The 19,926-nt window shown below is 35.2% G+C and overlaps 1 protein-coding gene across 29 annotated transcripts in view; it reads right to left on the reverse strand.

Annotated features, from left to right (window-relative positions):
* Window positions 1-19,926, reverse strand: part of LOC148313773 (uncharacterized) — a 152,328-nt gene that overhangs the window by 7,974 nt on the left and 124,428 nt on the right. For 4 of the 29 annotated variants that reach the window (XM_088256211.1, XM_088256301.1, XM_088256159.1 and 1 more), the window contains 11 exons: window positions 18,085-18,276; window positions 16,761-17,030; window positions 15,238-15,538; window positions 13,142-13,302; window positions 12,192-12,282; window positions 10,882-11,158; window positions 9,830-9,894; window positions 9,673-9,752; window positions 7,964-8,086; window positions 3,105-3,141; window positions 1,327-1,466 (listed from right to left, as the gene is read on the reverse strand). In XM_088256211.1, coding sequence (XP_088112337.1) covers window positions 1,327-1,466; window positions 3,105-3,141; window positions 7,964-8,086; window positions 9,673-9,752; window positions 9,830-9,894; window positions 10,882-11,158; window positions 12,192-12,282; window positions 13,142-13,302; window positions 15,238-15,538; window positions 16,761-17,030; window positions 18,085-18,276 — 1,737 coding nt within the window. The remainder of the gene's footprint in view (window positions 1-1,326; window positions 1,467-3,104; window positions 3,142-7,963; window positions 8,087-9,672; window positions 9,753-9,829; window positions 9,895-10,881; window positions 11,159-12,191; window positions 12,283-13,141; window positions 13,303-15,237; window positions 15,539-16,760; window positions 17,031-18,084; window positions 18,277-19,926) is intronic. The other 25 variants (XM_088256357.1, XM_088256220.1, XM_088256179.1 and 22 more) reach the window with 12 other exon arrangements.

Here is a 19,926-nt window from a genome sequence, read left to right on the forward strand (position 1 = left end):
TTTAAACGTTTGACTGTGACAAAACAGTAAGCATATTGTGTGTATATCTTCACGTATTACAAACACAAAGCTTGATAATATAACCCAAAAATATATACACAAAGGATACGGTATAACATTGAAATATTAAATAGTGTAAATATAGATTTTTCTCAGATATTGATTTGACTTTTATCGAAGTGAGAGTGCCATTTTCGTGGTAGGTAAAATGATGAGTATGGGTCACTAATAACTATTAATGGAGCATACACAACTAACTTCCTAAGACATACTGACAAATTTATAGTTGACATGTGTAATTTTATCATTATCCTAATAATAATAACAGAATGTCTACACATTTACTTGATTTCATAAGACGCAAGATTTCAATACATATAGCATTTGTACATACATATGCAATAAGATTCCGAAAATTGGTTTAAAACTATTGAATTCAGTGATAAAAATTGATTTCCAATGCATTAATTATTTTAAAACTATTACATATTTTATCATATCAGATATTACCATAGTGATATGATTTAAAAATATGCACATAATTTTAGACATTTAGCTATGATCTTCTTATTTAACTGGTTATTTGAAACGATGCTAAATTCTTAGAACTCTTAATTGCATCCAATGGTTCATAAGGCACCGTATCACATTGATACAGTGTTATTTTTATTGTAAATTATGTATAGGCAAGGTGATCAATTCTACACTTCAGATACCAGTACAGTGATATTAAATAAATATTTAAGTAAAAAATCACATTTATTTTGACCCTACTGGAAATCAAACCCGAGAACTTCAACATGGTAGCCAAACGCGCTAACCACTGAGCTACGGAGCCGGACTTTTATAATTACATAGATATGGAATAATAATAGTTTAAGTTTTTAAGATGTTTTATCAAATCATTTTTTTTTTACTTTTTATGTACCTTAGTACAATTTCATGGTATTGTTCTAGAAGGTCGGAAATAGAAATCAAGTTGTAACATGGTAAATTAATCCCCGAATATTGGAGCCAAATATTCCTATGAATCCCAAATTAGATTCAAAATGATGTTAAAACATAACTCAATGAATAAAAAGTGTTGAATGATACGTTACAGATTGATCACAAAGTATATTCCAAAAACTCAGAAAGTTACGGTACTGTGTGTCAACAAACTAACAGTTAGACACGAGATGAACCAAAGAAATTAGATTAATCTAACTAAATCGTTTAATACTTTGTCCGGTGCTCCATAGCAGCGAGAGTGCGTATGGAGTGTCGCTAGTACGTGTCAACATAACATAGGAATATGCAGTAATAAGGCTATGGACGGATGAGGACCTTGATCCGGCTGACGGCCTCCTCGGCCTGGAGCATCCGGGTGGCCTTGGTGGGCTGCCCCTCGCAGACCAGCTGAGTGGAGCCGAGGTAGCGCGCCCGGAATAACACCCCCTCGATAAGAACTGACGGATCGTGAAGACCTATGATTACAAACAATGAGAATTAATAATGTAATAATGAAATTGTCCAATAGTCAACTGTATATGACTAGTTCAGTAGTCGGAAACTGACCCTAAATAAATTTTTAGTGTACGTTCAGACAGTACCTGCCATGTTTTCACAAATTTCTTTATAATGATACTTCATTTCTTTATTAGCATTATTGTTCAGAAAAAAAATTACATTAGAAGGTTCATAAAGCAACATCTTTCAACCCACCAAAAACAAACTAGTGATACAGGTCAAGATTTATACCTTATACAGCTGTTTAAAAATTGGTAGGCAGATAATGCTTATACACAAGTAAAAAGAATAATATACTGAGTTTCAGTACGAATCAGCAAATCTATAGAATTGATGATGATAAGGAAATGTCGGATAATGGAAGGACGGCAAATAGAGGATAAAAGCGAAGTCCCGTTTGAACTGTGCTGGTCTGAAAGTTGGAAGTTGGGCATCCACATTGATGAGGAGCTCACGCGCTGCTCTCCAGCGTGACCATTGCTCAGGGTGGCGTCATTCCCAACATCTTAGCCATTCTTCAGCCCAAGAAGATCGAGAAGAAGGCGTAACAATATGTCAGCTCATCTTTTTCCCCATCCCATACTCCGCCTACTCAACGCCCGGAGACAGATAGATATATATTTTTTTTATCTATCATTATCATCATTATATTATTATCCAAGATTTATAAGCGCAATTGAGGTAGTATTTTACAAAAAATGGCGCTATATAAATTATCCAAATTATTATTATCATTATTAAAACCAGGAAGTACGACCAGATAAGTAATTGAGGCAGAGGTAGAGGGAAATCAAGGAAGGAATGATATGATGAACAGCTATGCTTCCAAAAAAATATGATTATGTTTCAGACGTTTTTTGAAGGTCATCAGAGATTGCGTATTTTTCATATGAAGACATAATTCATTTCATAGTCTGGTCATAAAATAATGTAAATAATAAAATAAATTAGTTCTTGCACTTAGTGGTTGCGAAGAATGTTAAAAAGAAGGGATTTTTTGTATGAAATATACTTATAAATCCTTATTTAACAAAAAAATTAAAAATATATTAATTTGAATTATTACGAGTATATTAGACACTGGATTATTCACCTTATGAATGATATGTCAATATTATTGTTGTCTTAACTATACTCAGACATTCATCTTTATTCACATAAAAAATTAAAAACTCGTTTAATTATTTTTGCTTTAGATAATTTTCAGTTTTACGTTTCATTTTCCATAACAATGCCATTAAAGATATTGATAGTCTTGTGAGTTGTGCAATACTGGGATGCCATTTTACTACAAGGCTCTGTGAGATGGTACATATATCGCCGGCTGAATTCCATGCAATGGTAGATGGACCACTTGCGAGATGAGAATGAATGAGCAAGTTCCAGTGCACGAAGTCACGGTGATTTATTATTAAGCAATAATGTGGTGCGACAGATGACCGTATCAGATTTGGATATTACTCACCATTAATAAATCAATCCCATAAACGCAGGAATGCAAAAAAGAAAAATCAACACATGAATAAATATTCAAATATCACTGATAAAATGTAGTATGTAATAAAATGACTCGCTTGATAAGAAATAATACACACCTTCTTTGTTTTTTCCCTTCTTTTTCCCATCTTTATCCTGGAAAAGATAAATTAAGTATAGTAGAAAGATAATCAAAGTAAAAAAGGATTCTTTGATACAAAAATTTAGTATTACTCGACACATTTTGGGTAAGCACATTTAATAAAAGCTCAAAATTGCAAATTAAAAAAACCTGTTAATGCTTTTTTTATTGAATCATTAAATTTAATTGATTTATTACAACAACAAAAAAACAAAAAGTTATTTTAATATATTTTTAAGCAATAAATATGTTCTTATGCTAATATTAAATACAGTGATTGAAGATTTAAATACATTTAAAACAATGATTTGTTACAAAATTGCAATTCATTTCCTAATCATTTATTTTACTGTCAAAAAATTAAAGCAGTTAGTAATATGTATATCATGCAGAAAAGTATTAGTTAAAACAAAAATTGTTGGTAAAATGAATGTTTACAAAATGTTATATATCTCGGTACAATTTAGTATAATTTGAATTATCAATCTATAAACTAATGCATACTAAGTCCCGAAGGTGATGTATAAATAATCTAGAATCCATACTCGCATAATTCTGAAGCCTCGAGAGTGTTTCAAACATTCCGGGTTGGGATTCCATACTCTAACTATGTAGTGTACATAACTTTAACTCTACTTCTGGACTTATATACTAACGACTTTAGCATTTTGAAACCGCTTGTCGACCTGCATTATCAGGAAGTTAATGATTTTTTAAAATAAAGTTAAAGTTATCTACGTTTAGTAGATAATATTAGTAAACTAAATGCTAGACTAAATAAAGGAATAACTTTATAACCACCATAAGATAATTTAAATACTTTTTTGTGTTAACATGCTTAATAACAATAAAGGTGAAATAAAAAAGGAAGACTCAGCATGTGGACCAATAAAACAGAAGGCATATATCGTGTTGAATAAAGATCAGAAAAACCTGGCTTTTGTAACTGCTGCATAGACAAAAGCCTAGCTCTTGAATTTAAAACACATAACCTTCTTCACTTTGTCCATCTCCGTAGTGTAATGGTCAGCACGCTCGGCTACCGTTCTGGAGGTCCCGGGTTCGATTCCCAAGGGGAGTAAAATAAATATAAGTGATTTTTTTCACTGTAATATTTATTCAATATTACCATGGACTGGTACCTGAAGCGGAGGGCTGATCACCTTTCCTTCATGTGTAAACGATCAAGATAACACAGCGTTTATATGACACAGTGCCCTATGCACCATTGGGGTGCGGAAAAGGGTTTTTATTATTATTATTATTAACCTTCTTTAATTTCAGTATTAAAAAAATAATAATAAACATATAGCATTAATCAAAATAATATGCATTGTGCGTGTGTGAAAAAAAATGTTTACATGCAAATTATGAATAAACCTGTTAAAAATAAATATGACACTTCAAGGTTATAATATACATATAACTTAATCCGATCCCTGCATCTCGAATCTGTCATTGCAGCCGTTAAATTAATATTTTTACATTTGTAGACAAGACAGCTATAATTTGCTTCTAATCTTATAATTTATTTGATTCATGAAAGAGAATGGTTCGATGTTACAAAACCAAATATTGAAGAGCCCTAAAGGTGCATGCGAACATATAAGGTATGCAAGATATCTGCATTTAAGAGTATGTGGCTCACAAGCTGCAGTCTGCTAACCCTTGACATACGAGTGGATATTTTCCTTCGGGATTATCAAGACAGATGTCAGTACTACATTAAAAACGACAAAAAATATTATAATGATTAAAGAAAACACTTCGTTTTTTACCACTTGAGTTTTATTATAGACTACATGTTTCAGAAGTTAAACTTCCATCATTCAGGTCTATATAATAACTAAAATATAAAATATAAAATTGTTCTATAAATAAATATAAATAAATAAAAAATATATTGGCCAAACTGCGAGAAATTTAAAGATTAGAATTAAAGAACATCATAGCGGTCTTGTTAGTAATTATTTTTCGGAATTCGCAAATCACGTAATAGGTACTAATCACTCATTTCACTCTCATAAATTAAAATTATTACACCTTGTTCCATATAAAGGCCAAATTATGAATTATCTTGAAAATTTAGAAATCCAAAAAAACCTGAATTCTAATAATTTATTAAATAATATATTGTTTCAAAATTCTTCACCATTGCTTTCCATTTTTCCTTTGTTTTCAAACTCCGTCCCTTGACTAACCCCTTCCCCTTACTTTCCCCTCTCCTTATTTATAGAACAATTTTATATTTTATATTTTAGTTATTATACAGACCTGAATGATGGAAGTTTAACTTCTGAAACATGTAGTCTATAATAAAACTCAAGTGGTAAAAAACGAAGTGTTTTCTTTAATCATTGTAACATGTCTTACCACAAAGTTAATGCCGAAACAATAAATAAAAAAATATTATGGTTCGTAAACTTGATATTGAGAAATTGAGGGTTGAATCTTGGATTCAGGTTGCTCACAAATTTTGTAAGCATCGCAGAAGTTATTAGGTTAAATCGTTTACACATTATGTATAAATTATGATCAAGATTATATCGATTTATTTGAATATTTCTATGCAACTGTACATTATTGAGAATGTTTTCGCAACTACATATTATGTTAAAATGCGTTGATTAGGTTATATTTTTTAACAATCCTTTATATGTTTATTCAATACAACATTATTTTTTGATTGGGGTGTTGTGCTTTTATTACTGCTACATAGTACCTACGTATGTTATAAATGACAAAAATATACATTTTAAAAATATACAATATGAAATGCCATTCTTGCGCATGCTTAAACAATTTTATTTATCATTCACCATTCACATTATCTAATACCGCTCAAAAACTCACGTCTATCAGTTTGGGAACGACCTGACGAGGGAATGGTTATACCAAAACCGGTAATCGTAAAGAAGAGTTTTTGAGTGGTACATATTACACAATGTAAACCATGAATGATAAGGAGAATGTTATATTACCATACCACAAAGTTAAAAATGCTTTTAAAATACGAAATATCTTTTTAATAAAATTAAGAGATAATGGAGATTATTTTCTAACACCGCCATTAATGTAAAGTTATTTTTAAAAATCAAGCTGAACTAGCTAAAATTGAGCATTTACTAATTGAGGTAAAAATAAATATTAGTGATTCTCACTATAATATTTATTTAATTTCACCCTAGACTGGCGCCTGAAGCGCAGGACTAAATATCTTGTCATTGTATAATGAACAATCATGATAACACCAGCAATATGATACAGTGCCTTATGCACCATTGAGTGCAGGAAAAGAAGTAAAAAAAATACTGAAATTAAAAGTGACATAAATACCTCCTAAGTTGGGTATAATCTGGCATTTGTGAATAAAGGTTTGGACGGACTATATACATTGAGAATAAATGAAGTGGTCTATGAAAATAAATTTGAAATTATGTTTTCAATTTATTGACACAAGAATCACACATTTTTTACAATAGATGTGACCCGTGAAATTCATACTGAGTTTTTTTTCCAAATTTGAGTGACAGAATGGTGACTGTTAGTTTATAGTGCGCAAAGTGATCACTGAAACCAGTCAATTAAAACCATGTAAAAATACCCAGACTTCTATATGCCCATCACAAACAATATCTTGATCTATGTTGGTTAATTTAATCTTTAAAAAATTTCAGAAATAAGAAATTTATTTATCATTTTATTCGGTGATTGAGTTTTCAATTTGCCAAAAATCATTAATACTGAATACGTAGTTGCGTTAGTTATTATTAAACTTTTAACATTAACAGAGGTGGTAGAGAATGGACACAACAAATCTCTTCCTAATTCAAATGCATTCACTTTACAAGGAGTAAAAATCAATTATAATTATCGTAACCTGAAAATAGAAACAATTTCTATATAATTCAACCTGTTAAGCAGTATCAATGCATCTGCTGAGACGTAATCTTGTGTGAAGTACTTAAAAAAAATATGTATTGAAGTACTGGCAAATTAATCAGAATTCAATGACATTTTCACAAACCTATTAGTATGATTTTTTTCAAATCTTTTCATATGCAACATAATGTAGGAAATTTCTTATGATAAAAAAATTAATACCTGACCTGGCATTTTTAGTAGGAATATATTTAAAGATACAATTGGATGTTTAATAAAATAGTATAAATAAATTAGAAAAACTAGCTGTGAAATGAATTGACCAATCTTTATTTATTCATTGTATGCTATTGTATAATTGTCCGCCTCCAGTGTTGTGGTTGGCGCGCTATGCTGCCATGCTGGAGGTCTTGGGTTCGATTCCCAAGAGGGTCAAAATAAATATTACTATTTTTTAGTCTAATATTTATTTAACATAAATATTTATTCAATATTACCCTGGACTGATACCTGAAGCCTTTCACTGAAGGCTGGTCACCTTTACTTTGTGTATTTAACGATCAAGATAACACTGCTTCTATATGATGCAGTGCCCTATGCACCATTGGGTGCGGATAAGGGTTAGAAAAAGAAGAAGAAGAAGAGTTGTATAATAAACCAATATAAAAACCATAGTAAAAGTCGTATTACTTTTTGAGATATTCTTCACAAACATTTAGTTTTAAAGTTTGTGGCTATAATTTCTTCATCAGTACATACATATGTATAACCGAAAGCTCAATTGTATTAGAGAAAGGACAGATACTTCTCTTTACTCTACAATAATACAACTGTCATTTTAAAAAATGATACAAGTCGAATATTTAAAAATGCCAGTTCACTCAAAAATAAAATAATTACAATTGATTTTTTCATCCGATTAGCCCGCCGCCTGTTTAACCCAGTGTGGGTTACCTTTTTATGTTTGGTGTCGTCCATAGTGGGGGTCACGTCGGGAGGGGGCGAGGGGGGCGAGGGGGGCGCGCCGGGGGGCGAGGGGGGCGCCGCGGGGGGCGGGGACTCCCCCTTCCTCCACCCCTGCAAGCAACAGCACCAACCCTTACCACTCTGTTCAGTGCTAGCTCCTGCGTCTCAATATACAAAACCACAATCTACTCGGAAGCGGTGACCTAGACTCGCACACTTAATGTGAATCTATTGAAGCTGTCTCGTACAAAGGTATATTACAATAAACCTATTCTATTCATAGTCTCCTTATTAGTAATCTCGTTAACATCAAACTAGTCTATATAAAATATTCACAAAACATACATTTTTCAGTAACTAAAGCGATCGACGTCAATGAGGAGAAGCTCATAGAGAGAAATGAGGGCGGTGAAATCAAACATAGCTACATGTGACCGATACATCATTTCAGAGCCACTTCACTCGAACACCTAGAGAGGGAGTAATCATCGCTATATATATCCTTCCACTAATGGTACAAGTCACTCAGGGAAATAGGTCACCAGCAATCGCTATGATGGCCAAATACCAAATTCAATCAATAATATTAAATAAAAATTCAAAAAATTAATCCTACTGCTTACTAGATGACTAGTAAGTAGGAGCATCATTATATATATTGTACCTTACTGTTATTATTTTCATTTATTTTACAATATATTTTATATGTCTTAACTTGTTATTCTGATTAATTTAATTAATTTGTTATTATGTCCGCCTCCGTAGTGTAATGGTCAGCACGCTCGGCTACCGTTCTGGAGGTCCCGGGTTTGATTCCCAAGGGGGGTAAAATAAATATAAGTGATTTTTTCACTGTCATATTTATTCAATATTACCCTGGACTGGTACCTGAAGCGGAGGGCTGATCACCTTTCCTTCGTGTGTAAACCATCAAGATGACACTGCGTTTATATGACGCAGTGCCCTATGCACCATTGGGGTGCGGATAAGGGTTTTATTATTGATTATTATTAACTTGTTATTCTGAATCTACTTTTCATAGATTTTAAGATAATTTTCATACATTTAGATGGGTAATATTTTTAAATAACTAAAAATTCATGATATGAAAATCAGTTAGTATTTGCAAAATGGATTTAGAAAAGTAAAGATATTTTGATATTTTTTTTACGATAATGGAAATTATTTTTAGAATATTAGTCCCTTCAATTTCAAATTAACGAGCTTTTACTTTACATCCTAATGTTAATATTTATAATGTGGAAGAAGATGACATATTCTCTGATGTTTATATATAAATTCTACAAATGAAGTAGCTAAAAAATGAACTGTCCGGAGACCGCTGTGTTTGTTTCCAAAGCCCTTGAATATTTTATTGAAAACTGAATCCACTATTATAAAACATGCTACATAAATTTGAATGGATTTACTAAAACATGTATGCGTAACGATAACAATTAGAGTTGTGTCTTCGTTCGAATTATGAACAAAGTTTCCCGGTTTTCACGGTGACCATGTGAAGACCGGAGAGCGTGACTTCTGATGTATCTTCAGAGTAATGTGACATAAAGGGGAAACCACACCCGGGAGAGGATAAGTGAGTGCGAGAACCCGCGGCTGGGTTGGTCCGCCCGCCAGAGTGCATGCCACCCACCATCACCAAACCACACCACACCACCGTATCTCATCCCACAGACCTTGTCGTCGTAGAAGCCCTGGTCGTCCGTCCTCTGCTGGCCGAGGAGTCGATCCGTCTCCAGATCCGTATCTGCCTCATCTAAAAAATTTGAAGTTTAAAATAATGATGAGATAATGCCACCTTTATCGGAGTGGACTGAATGAATCGTAACGCACCTTCGTCCCCACTGGCGGGTTTTCTTTCTATCGATTCGACGCTTTCTCTCGAGGTGTCACGTCTTCTGGAAGCAATGGAGGCAAAATTACACTCGTGAAAAAATCATTTAAATCAATTAGTTCTTATTGTAGTCGCCGTGGAGCCGACCATACAAAATGAGCGAGTAAACTCGGTCAAGTTTATGTCTTTTTTTTCTAAATTATTGTGTTACATGGACTAATGGTCATGATGACATAAACAAATCATGCATTTTAAATTTTAAAAAAAAACTATGATTGCATATTTAAATCATGTTTTTTTGTTGTTGTTAAAATTGTGTACTTAAATTCCTATGTATGTATAACAACATAATTAACACATTGTTGTCAGGCAGTTTTTTCATCAACCCTTACCCTAATAAGTATACTTATTAGGGTCATATACTAATCACAAATAATCGCAAACCTAACTCCCACCTGTAAAATGTTTTTTGGCGTCTCGCGCTGTACCAAAAGTAAGCGAATAGAATGCTTATAAGTGTTTCCTGTTCTCTACTAAAAGTAAATTAAAGACGCTTTCAAAATTTTGATGGCTTTCAACTCTAGTATAGCCGTAGATTGGAACGCTTGGTGTGGGAATAGCTGTTACCGCAACACTTACAAACGGTCTGAGTGTAAGTTTGTTGTTGAATGTATGTGGATTAAAACAGCTTGCAAGTGATGGATCACTTGGATGGCTTGAGTCTGGCCAATGTTTATGCACAACAGATTCTTCAGTTCTTTGGACACGTTGAGCGTGGCAATGAGGATAGCCTGGACAACTAGTTGAGATCGGTAGCCTGAAGGGGAAGAGGGGGAGAGGAAGATTCCCCATACGATGGACTGATCAAATGAAGGCAGCAGCAGGCACTTCGGTGGTTGGAGCGCTACGTGCAGCGCAGTCAAGGGGCAACTGGAGAAGAGACATTGCTTCGACAAGGGTCACAACCCTAAGTAATTAAGACGGAGAAGAATGTGGATAGTCTCTAGCGAGGGCACCAAGTATCCTGGGCGTGACAGGCTTCAGTACCGACCTGGGCAGCCACAGCACGGGCGTGTGCGCCTCGGGCAGGCGCGGCGGGGGCGGCGGCGGTAGCGCACGTGCCCGGCGCAGCGCGAGGCGGATGTCTCGCAGCGCCTCGCCCGCCCCGCCCGGCTGCACGGCTTCGGGCGAGGGCGTGCGCGGCGCGGGCGAGGTTCCCGGCTCGGGGCCGCACGAGCCCCCTGCATTCGGAGCCACCACGCCCGCCCCGCCACCCGGGCTGCGGTGCGCTTCGGGCGCCGGAGGAGGCGGTGCCGCTGACCAGCGACCTGGAAGGAAAATTTAAAATTGAAAACTCATATAATATGTACATATATATATAATGTTAGCTGTTTTCATTTTCATTTTCATTTTTTGGTCGTTTTGTTAAAATCAAATATTTGTATTTTTTTATTAGCGCTTTTAATCTATTTACATCTATCTACATATATGTATTGTATTCTTTCCAGTACCCTTTATTTTAACCTAAAATAAAAGATATACCCACACGCAGGCCATGCCTTTGTGGAATCTTTTTTTGTATTAATATAATATGTGCAATATTTTTGTACTTCTTATTTATAAAATAATAATAAAAATAATTATATTATGTATATTGTGAAATGCAAAAAAAAAAATAATTTGAAAGACGTAAATTTATGAAATAAAATGGCAAATTGAATGTGCTTATTTTATAAATCAATATAGACATGCACTTGGAATTGCAATTCTGATATTGATTGAAGGATGTATGATAGATGTTCGAATGGTGAAATAAGGAAAGAATGCAAGGCTGAGATAAGCATTATAGATAAAATTAGGAAAGGTGTGTTGAGATGCTTCGGACGTGCAGAATGTACGAGTGAGGAAAGAATGGTAAAACAAATTTATGAGGCGAATGTAGTCGGAAGAAGAAATAGAGGAAGACCGAGAAAAGCACGATCAGGCATGTCAAATACTCGAAAGCGGCCGGGTCAGGAGTCAAAATAATCGGCGGGTATGTACGAGGAGATGTATGAGTATGGACGAGGCGAAGAATGTATGCAAAGACAGAGTGGTCTCGCCTTCTACTCTCTCTGCTTACCCCTGCGGGAAAGCGGCGTGATTGATTAGTTAGTTAGTATGTTGATTGCATTCTTCTGAGTGATTATGCCACACATTTTAATACTTAGGTTCTTCTTCCGGATGTTTTGCATTGTATTGTAGCATTTATGGCATTTACCTCGATGATGTACGCTACAATCCAATCTGAAAATTTAACAAGAAGCGCCAATAACCCGGAGGAATCTATAAAAAGTCGATAAAACAGTATGCGGAACTTACCCAAGGGGTCGAGAGAATTCAAATCAGCATCCGATAAAGCACCAACATCATTCTTTACTCCATTTTCCACTATAATTTGAGGCTTGATGACCTGAAATTAACAAAATATGATAATTTATTTATTGACTTGGCGTTTAATTTGTAGAACTCCATTTTAATTTATGTATTAATTTTAAATCAAACACAGATTTTTTGAGTCTACTAAGTTGTATTTTATTAACAAAAAACACATAAAAAATTATATTGTGACAATTGATAATGCCCTAACAAGGCGAAACAATTGTCACAATATAATTTTTTATGTGTTTTTTGTTAATAAAATACAAATTAGTAGACTCAAAAAATCTGTGTTTGATTTAAAATTAATACATAAATATGATAATATTATTTATTCGGCATGAATTTAATGAATGTGGAATAACATGTTGATTATTTCAAACAAAATTATACAATTATTATGATACATACCACTCACTGAGTTTTATTTCATTACACACGTTTTGAAAACTACAATTGTTTTCATTGACAGGTGAATAGTAAAACTAAGAAGCAGAAAAAAATTCAGGTACATATATAAAAAGAGGTTGGTAGGGTAATAATTAAAGGGGACTGAACGGGACTTGTTGTAAAAGGAAACTTAGATAATAATGGTGACAAATTTTGAAAAAGCACATGAGATATAAAAAAATTAATTCTGATAAACCGTTAATTAATAATATGTTTTTTCAAAATACATCACCATAATTATAATTATATACCTGAATAATGTTTTTGCTTATTCGTTTTACTATTCAATTCATATCTCTCATTCATCATTCTCTTCAATAGTGGCATGTCAATATTGAAAACGGAGACATCATCTTTTGAATATATTACAAATATAATATAGACACATGTTTTCTCGGATTCTGCGGTAGCAAGGTATCAGGAAGCGAGGAGGGTATAGTTACTTGGTGGTTGGCCGTGGGGGGCGGGGGCGGTGGCGTGGGGGGCGGGCGGTTGTTGTTGTCCAGGTCGGAGGCGTGCCCGGAGCTCAGCCCGTCCTCCAGCACCGGCATGTGCGCCAGGGCTGCGGCCCGGGGCACCACCGGCTTGGGCGGGGGCGGGGGCGCTGCAACACAGGGCATTCTCAAATAAGGCATATAGTGGGAAATAAGGATCTGTCACAAGAGGTGGTATCATACATGATAAAAATGGTGTGGACATTGGAACCATAAATCAAGCTAGGACACAAAATGCACAACTTTTTAAAATATTTATATACAATATATTGAGGTATGAACAAAAAAATCTCACATGACTTTTATTTATTTTATTTTAAAGACTAGTTTTGAAAGCTATAAATGTTTCACGTCGATACGGGTCTGAATATAAAATAAATATACCTCAAGTGGTAAAAACCAAGTATTCTCATTTACAATTTAATTATGTAGTAATTAATTATATCACTTTTATAACAAATTACAAATCCGGGTCTTCTGATATATGATATATATTCTACAAAACCACTAAATTGTCAACTCTTTTAAAAAGTGCAAATTTCAAAATACAATAATGGATGATTCAGCTGCAGGCACGTAGAACCGAGCAGACTGGGAGCTATTTGAAATCTGTGTTCCGTGTTTTAAAACTATAAACGCGTGTAATGGATATCATTGTGTTTACATTCCTAATACACTTATCAGCAGCACACTACAACCACACACGGTAGGTGTAACATTATCTCTATAATTTATTTACAGAATAATAACATACAAATTGTATGGACCTTTGCAAGTTTACGACTGTATAGAAAATACATATTTTAAATTCAATTACTGATAAGTTTTTAATTTTTTAATTTCTTTAATATTGTTACAATTAATACATATTAGTATATTATTTAGCCAAATACACTTTAAAAAAATATTTAGTAGTTTATTATCTTACTTTTAAAAATATCATTCTCATCCATAAGCATCAATCGACCGAATGGGTAGAAATACCTTTCCCGTTCTTAAAGTGTTAAGATATCAATATGATGCAATGTCCTATGCACCATTGGGTGAGTATAAGGGTTAGACGAAGAGGAAAGCGAAGACAGTCAGGTTCCATAAATGCATAATGGATACAGAATAACAATAAATCAAACACTTTCCTTATCATTCATCATTCATCTCATGTGACCACTTGAAAAAAAACACTAATTCGTGACTACTGGTTTCGGAATAATCATTCCATCATCGGGTCATTAAAACGAAATCGTTACGGTCTAACATTCATGCAAAAATAAAATTTTAAAAGAGAGAAAGAAGACTGATGAATCACAATTTAAATATTCCCATTGCGATTCATTTGTCTTCTTTCTCTCTTTCTAAATTTAATTTTTGTATAAATGACGGTAACAATTTTATTTTAATGACCCGATGATAGAATGATTATTCCGAAACCAGTAGTCAAGTATTAGTGTTTTTTTTCAAGTGGTATTACACAAAGTGAAGAATGAATAATACGGAGCATGTCATATTACCATACCACAAAGTAAATAATGCTTTAACCCTTTCAATGCCGGAAGGTATTAATATATCCGTACCCAGCAGGCTGTGATTTTTTTAAACAAAAATGTTAAAGCTTTTAGAAGGATGACTGTAACTTTGTGTCGGGTTGTGGTCCCGTGGTTAGTGTCGCGGGCTCTTAAGTCAGAGTTTCTCGGTTCGAACCCACTTTACCACAATTTGATACCTATTTCTAATAATGAGCCGCTTAGGCTCACAAAAATAGTATGAAATTGGAAAATTTGTGTAAATAATAAAACACAACAATTTTAATATTTTTTAAAAATTAATAATATAGGTAAATTGTAATATTTTAGTATTTTTTGATCTTCCTAATAGATGTCTCTTAATATTCTAATTAAAAAATATTGCGACTGGATTTGATATTGGCTTGCGACAAGCAATTGTATGGCCAGCCTGGCGAGCACGTAATTGGAGAGCGCGTTAAGGCGCTCGTGGCAGCAAACCAGTTAAATACACAAGTAAGTCAAGTAGAATTATGAATCCCTTACGCATTTCATTCTCGATGAGCATCAGCGACACCTCGCTGTCCAGGTCCCCGCAGTTGGAGTCGCAGTCGGTGGTCTCCGGGGAGAGCGCGAAGCGGTGCGGCGCGCCGGGGCGGTGCGCGTGGTGGTGGCGGCGCGCGTGGATGCGCGCGTGCGCATGGGGATGCGCGTGCGTGGGCGCGGGGGGCGCGGGCTGTGCGGAGCCGCGGGACCCCGACCCGCTAGACCCGGTGCCCACCGACAGCTCCACTAGGTTCACCTCGGGCGCGTAAGGCGAGCAGTCTTGCTGCAAGGACACATCGCACTTCGAATAATTAGAAAAAAAAAAAACTGTAAATAATCTAAATTTGTAAGTATATTTGTATCCTATTGAATAAATCAGCATATCAGCAATTAGCAATGAGGGAACTTGCGAAGGAGAGATCAGATGTCGAATCGCCATTGCCAAAAGCGCCATGTCTAAGCTAGACAAAACCTGGAAAGACCGGGGTGTGAGTAACAACACCAAGATAATTTATGCTTTCGAAATGTGGTGTTGGAGGCGGATGCTCCAAACTCCCCGACAGCCTAGACGCACCAACGAGTCCATTCGTCAGGAGTTACACTTGGATGACTTGACTCTGGCCGATGTCTGTACACGACGGATTCTTCAGTTCTTTGGACACGTTGCGCATGGCGATGAGGATAGCCTGGAACAACTGGTTATGATTGGTAGCCTGGAGGGGAAGAGAGGGAGAGGAAGATCCCCATACGATGGAACAATCAAATTATGACAGCAGCAGGCACCTCGGTGGTTGGAGCGCTGTGTGCAGCGCAGTCAAGGTACAGCTGGAGAAGAGTCATTGCTTCGACAAGGATCGCAACCCTCAGTAATGAGAACTAAGGTGGAGAAGAATATTTAATCTTGCTCCAATTTTAATAAAAAACATCAGCATCAGAACTTGAGATATTATTGTCATGTATTGCAATTGTAAAACGCCCTCGATGTAGTTTTTACAAAAACATCAATGTTCAAATTGTCTAATAAATAAAACGATAGATATTTGTGTATTATAACACCATTTGATACTTTTTTTCTTTCGTTTATATTCGCCTAAAATTCAACATACGCGGAGCGTATGTTGAATTTTAACAACGCTCCGCGTACCAAACGTATATGTAGATTATTTGCAACTTTTTACATTTCAATCTAATATTACAGTACTCGATTAGCAACACAGGTAAAGTACTTTATACTCATTAACTTTTCAATAATTTAAATACAAAATTAGGATATACATAATAATTAAATGTATTAATACATGTATTTTTCACTCAAATGTTTTCCTATAAATGTTTTTCTTCAAAATCATGTTCAGATTTCCTGGGATTTCGGATTTCCGGATTCCAATGTAAATAAATGGTGTGTCTCTTGTACCATCTTATCACATAATCCCATATTGCAGAATAGAGCGTAGTATATTAATTAGTACATCCCTTCACAGCAACTAGCCAACAAGCACATAAAAGCATCGATGGCAGGATACCTGCAGGCCGAGGAAGTTGGTGTGGTTGTGCGGCGAGTGGTGGGAGTGGTGCGGGGAGTGGTGCGGCGGGCGCGCCAGGCGCTGCCCCACGTACCAGCTGCCCGCGCCGCTGCCCCCGTCCTCCGTCTCCCTCTCCCCGTTGAGGTCCCCGTTCATGCCCTCCCCCTCGCCGCCCTCCTCCTCCTCCCCCTCCTCACCCGTCTCGCCGCCCCCGTCCATGGAGCCGTCCTCGTGCGGCCGCGAGTGCCGCCGCAGCTGGTACTCCAAGTCCTGAAACACAATCTGTCGTTTGACTCTTTGGCACATTTAATAAACCAACATAATGGTTATAAATCGTGAGTGTTCCACATGTGAAAAGCAATCACTTAACCAGGCTATGTTAAGTCGTAAGCCCTGTAAATACCAAGACTTCCATATTCTTCTTCATCTATGTTGAGATGTCAAGTGTGATTTTTTTAAATTCTAATATCGCTCACTCCTTTCAACAACGTCATAAATCAAAAAACCTGATTTTTCAGGAGAACGTTTTTAAAGTTTAAAAATATAATACAATGTATTAAAAAAAATATCAAGCCACATATTGAACTTTTTACTGCGCAACAGATCTTTTAAGGTAAAACCTGAAGGTTTTTTCTCCATTTGAAAATTTTTTACTATATTAAAAAAAAAAAATTAACAATACCTTTTCTTCAAAATGTAAAAACAACATTTTTTGCCGTGTAGCGGGTAAATATTAAGCAAAAATTTGCCTCTTTTGCTGGGATATAATACATTTCTGGGCATTCCAAAAACATACACAATTAAAAATTGACGATTTATGACGTTCTTGAAAGGAGTGAGCGATATGTATTCAAACTGATGATGATAGTAGGGACTGAAGAATGGCAGCTCAAAAATGGCGGGTGTTGCCAACTCAACATACTCGGGTACTGGTCGCACACACCATTCCTAATGGGTATCCAGGCTCATTAGTTTCACCAATTATCGGCCATCGCTTAATAAATGACAGCGGATACAGTCGTATTTAGCTGGGCCACTCTAGTTCCACATCTGACGACTGTCGGTGGATATAAACTTTATACATAGTCAAATAAACTAAAGCCTCATGAAAAAACAAACGCTGACATGCACTACCCTGTCTGGCAGCGAGGGTGATTTTTCTCTCGGTGATCCAGAGACTGACAAAGTAAAGAGGAGGAAACAAGTTCATCCAAAGAAAAGGTGCGAAAAGCTAATAGGAGATAATATTCGAAAGAATTGACTAAACAACGAAATTGCTTAGTAATTTTTGTCGATTGTTAGAGAAATGAGATGGCGGACCCACCCTAAAGTCGTGGATGTCGTCCAGCGTGCCGGTGTCGTGGTCCATCTCGTCGGGGCGCGGGCACTTGAAGAACTCCTCGAGCACCTTGCGCGTCTCGGAGAACTCGTACAGGTAGTCGAAGGTGGCGGAGGAGGGCGGCAGGCACGAGGCGGGCGCCGGTGGCGGCGACGGGCTGCTCCCCGACATGACTCGCTGCAAAGCGCATCAAACCGACCATCAACATGATGTAATTCAACCTTTAACTTTTCCGGGAGTACAATAATTGATATCTGACTTTCTCTGTGATGTGGGTTCTTTTAACATGAAAAATTCACAAAATCTATATGTTATGAAGATAGAAACTATGTATAAATAAAAATAATAAAATAAAACTCACCCTTTCTAGGTTTTATTTTATGATAAAGTTACAAAGAAATATCCACCAATGTCATTGCTATCCAAGTTACATTATACCAACTGACAGACGGACTTTGATGTTCATTAACGTCAATACCCCTATGAGGAAAATTTGCATCGACGATCATTTACTCCCAGAAAGGTTATAATGTTTCATCTTGTAACTTGCACATATATATATGATAGGTAGGAAGGTAAAGGTAAATAGGACAACTGACACCTTAGCGCTTCCGTCGAGTAGAACAAACTCTAAACATTGTTCATATGTTTATAGTTTATCTAAATGGGTGAGCAATCAATATGGGGATTTTGTTCTACTCGTCATTGTCAGCGCTGAGATCACTTACATTGTAACTCGACATTTATATAGTGGTGTGTCTCTAGTTTCATACAATTTGTTTTTAGTCTAAGAACTAGAGCTTTAAACATTCCCTTTTCCTCAATTTTCTCAAATTTACAAATGTGGAATTTTGATACTGGAATAGCACAAGCACATATTTTGTGCAACTCATTTATATATATATATATATATATATATATATATATATATATATATATATATATATATATATATATATATATATATATATATATATATATATATAACGTGGGAATATTTTCCTTTTGAAAATTAAGTGTAAATAATATGTAAAGTGGGTGTATAATAATAAAATAAACAATGTGTTGCTTTGTAATTAAAGTTTATAATTAAAGTTTATTCTTAATTTATCTTTATAATAATTTTTATATCTATCTATCTATCTATCTATCTGATTCTGACAGTTAATAATATTATCGGAAGTCTTTTGTTTAATTCTGTGCGACGCATGCGGCATCTGGTGGTAGAACTGTTTTATGTAGGTACTTTTTGTAAGTACTTAATAAAATGTATAGGTAGGTACCTAGTTATTTTATTACATCTCCCCCCTTGGGGAAGAAAATTCATAGTAAAATTTTCACTCGTCCTCCGGATCATCTCCTTGTAGTGAAGGGACTGGTATAAGTTTAGTGATGTGATAAAGTTTTTTTTTTTTTTTCTTTCCTTCTTTTTTCCTTCTTTTTTTTTTTCTTTCTTGTTTTTTTTTTTCCTTTCTTTCTTTTTTTTTTTCTTTTTTCCGTTCTTTTTTTTCTTTCTTTTTTTTGTAATTTTTTTTCTTGACCCTTTTAAAGTAGACACAGTTTGTTTCAATCCATTTGTTTTTTTCTTTTGAATTCCTGCATTTTTATTCAGATCTCTTAAAGTATCTTCTAATATAACCAAATGTACAACTTTTAATTGTTCATCTGCATTTTCATTCGATTCTAAAACTGGATTCCTGCTTAGACAATCTACTTCTAAATTCTTCTTTCCTGGAGAATATTTTATTTTATCTTTCGTAGAAGTTTTTTCTACTTTATTTTTATTTTCATTTTTCAAGCACTGTTTCTGTGTTATTTGTATGTCTT

The sequence above is a fragment of the Brachycentrus maculatus genome, unplaced genomic scaffold (assembly GCF_059751285.1).
Source record: "Brachycentrus maculatus isolate JH-2025_06_01 unplaced genomic scaffold, ASM5975128v1 h1tg000005l, whole genome shotgun sequence".
In the NCBI taxonomy this organism is placed as follows: Eukaryota; Metazoa; Arthropoda; class Insecta; order Trichoptera; family Brachycentridae; genus Brachycentrus; species Brachycentrus maculatus.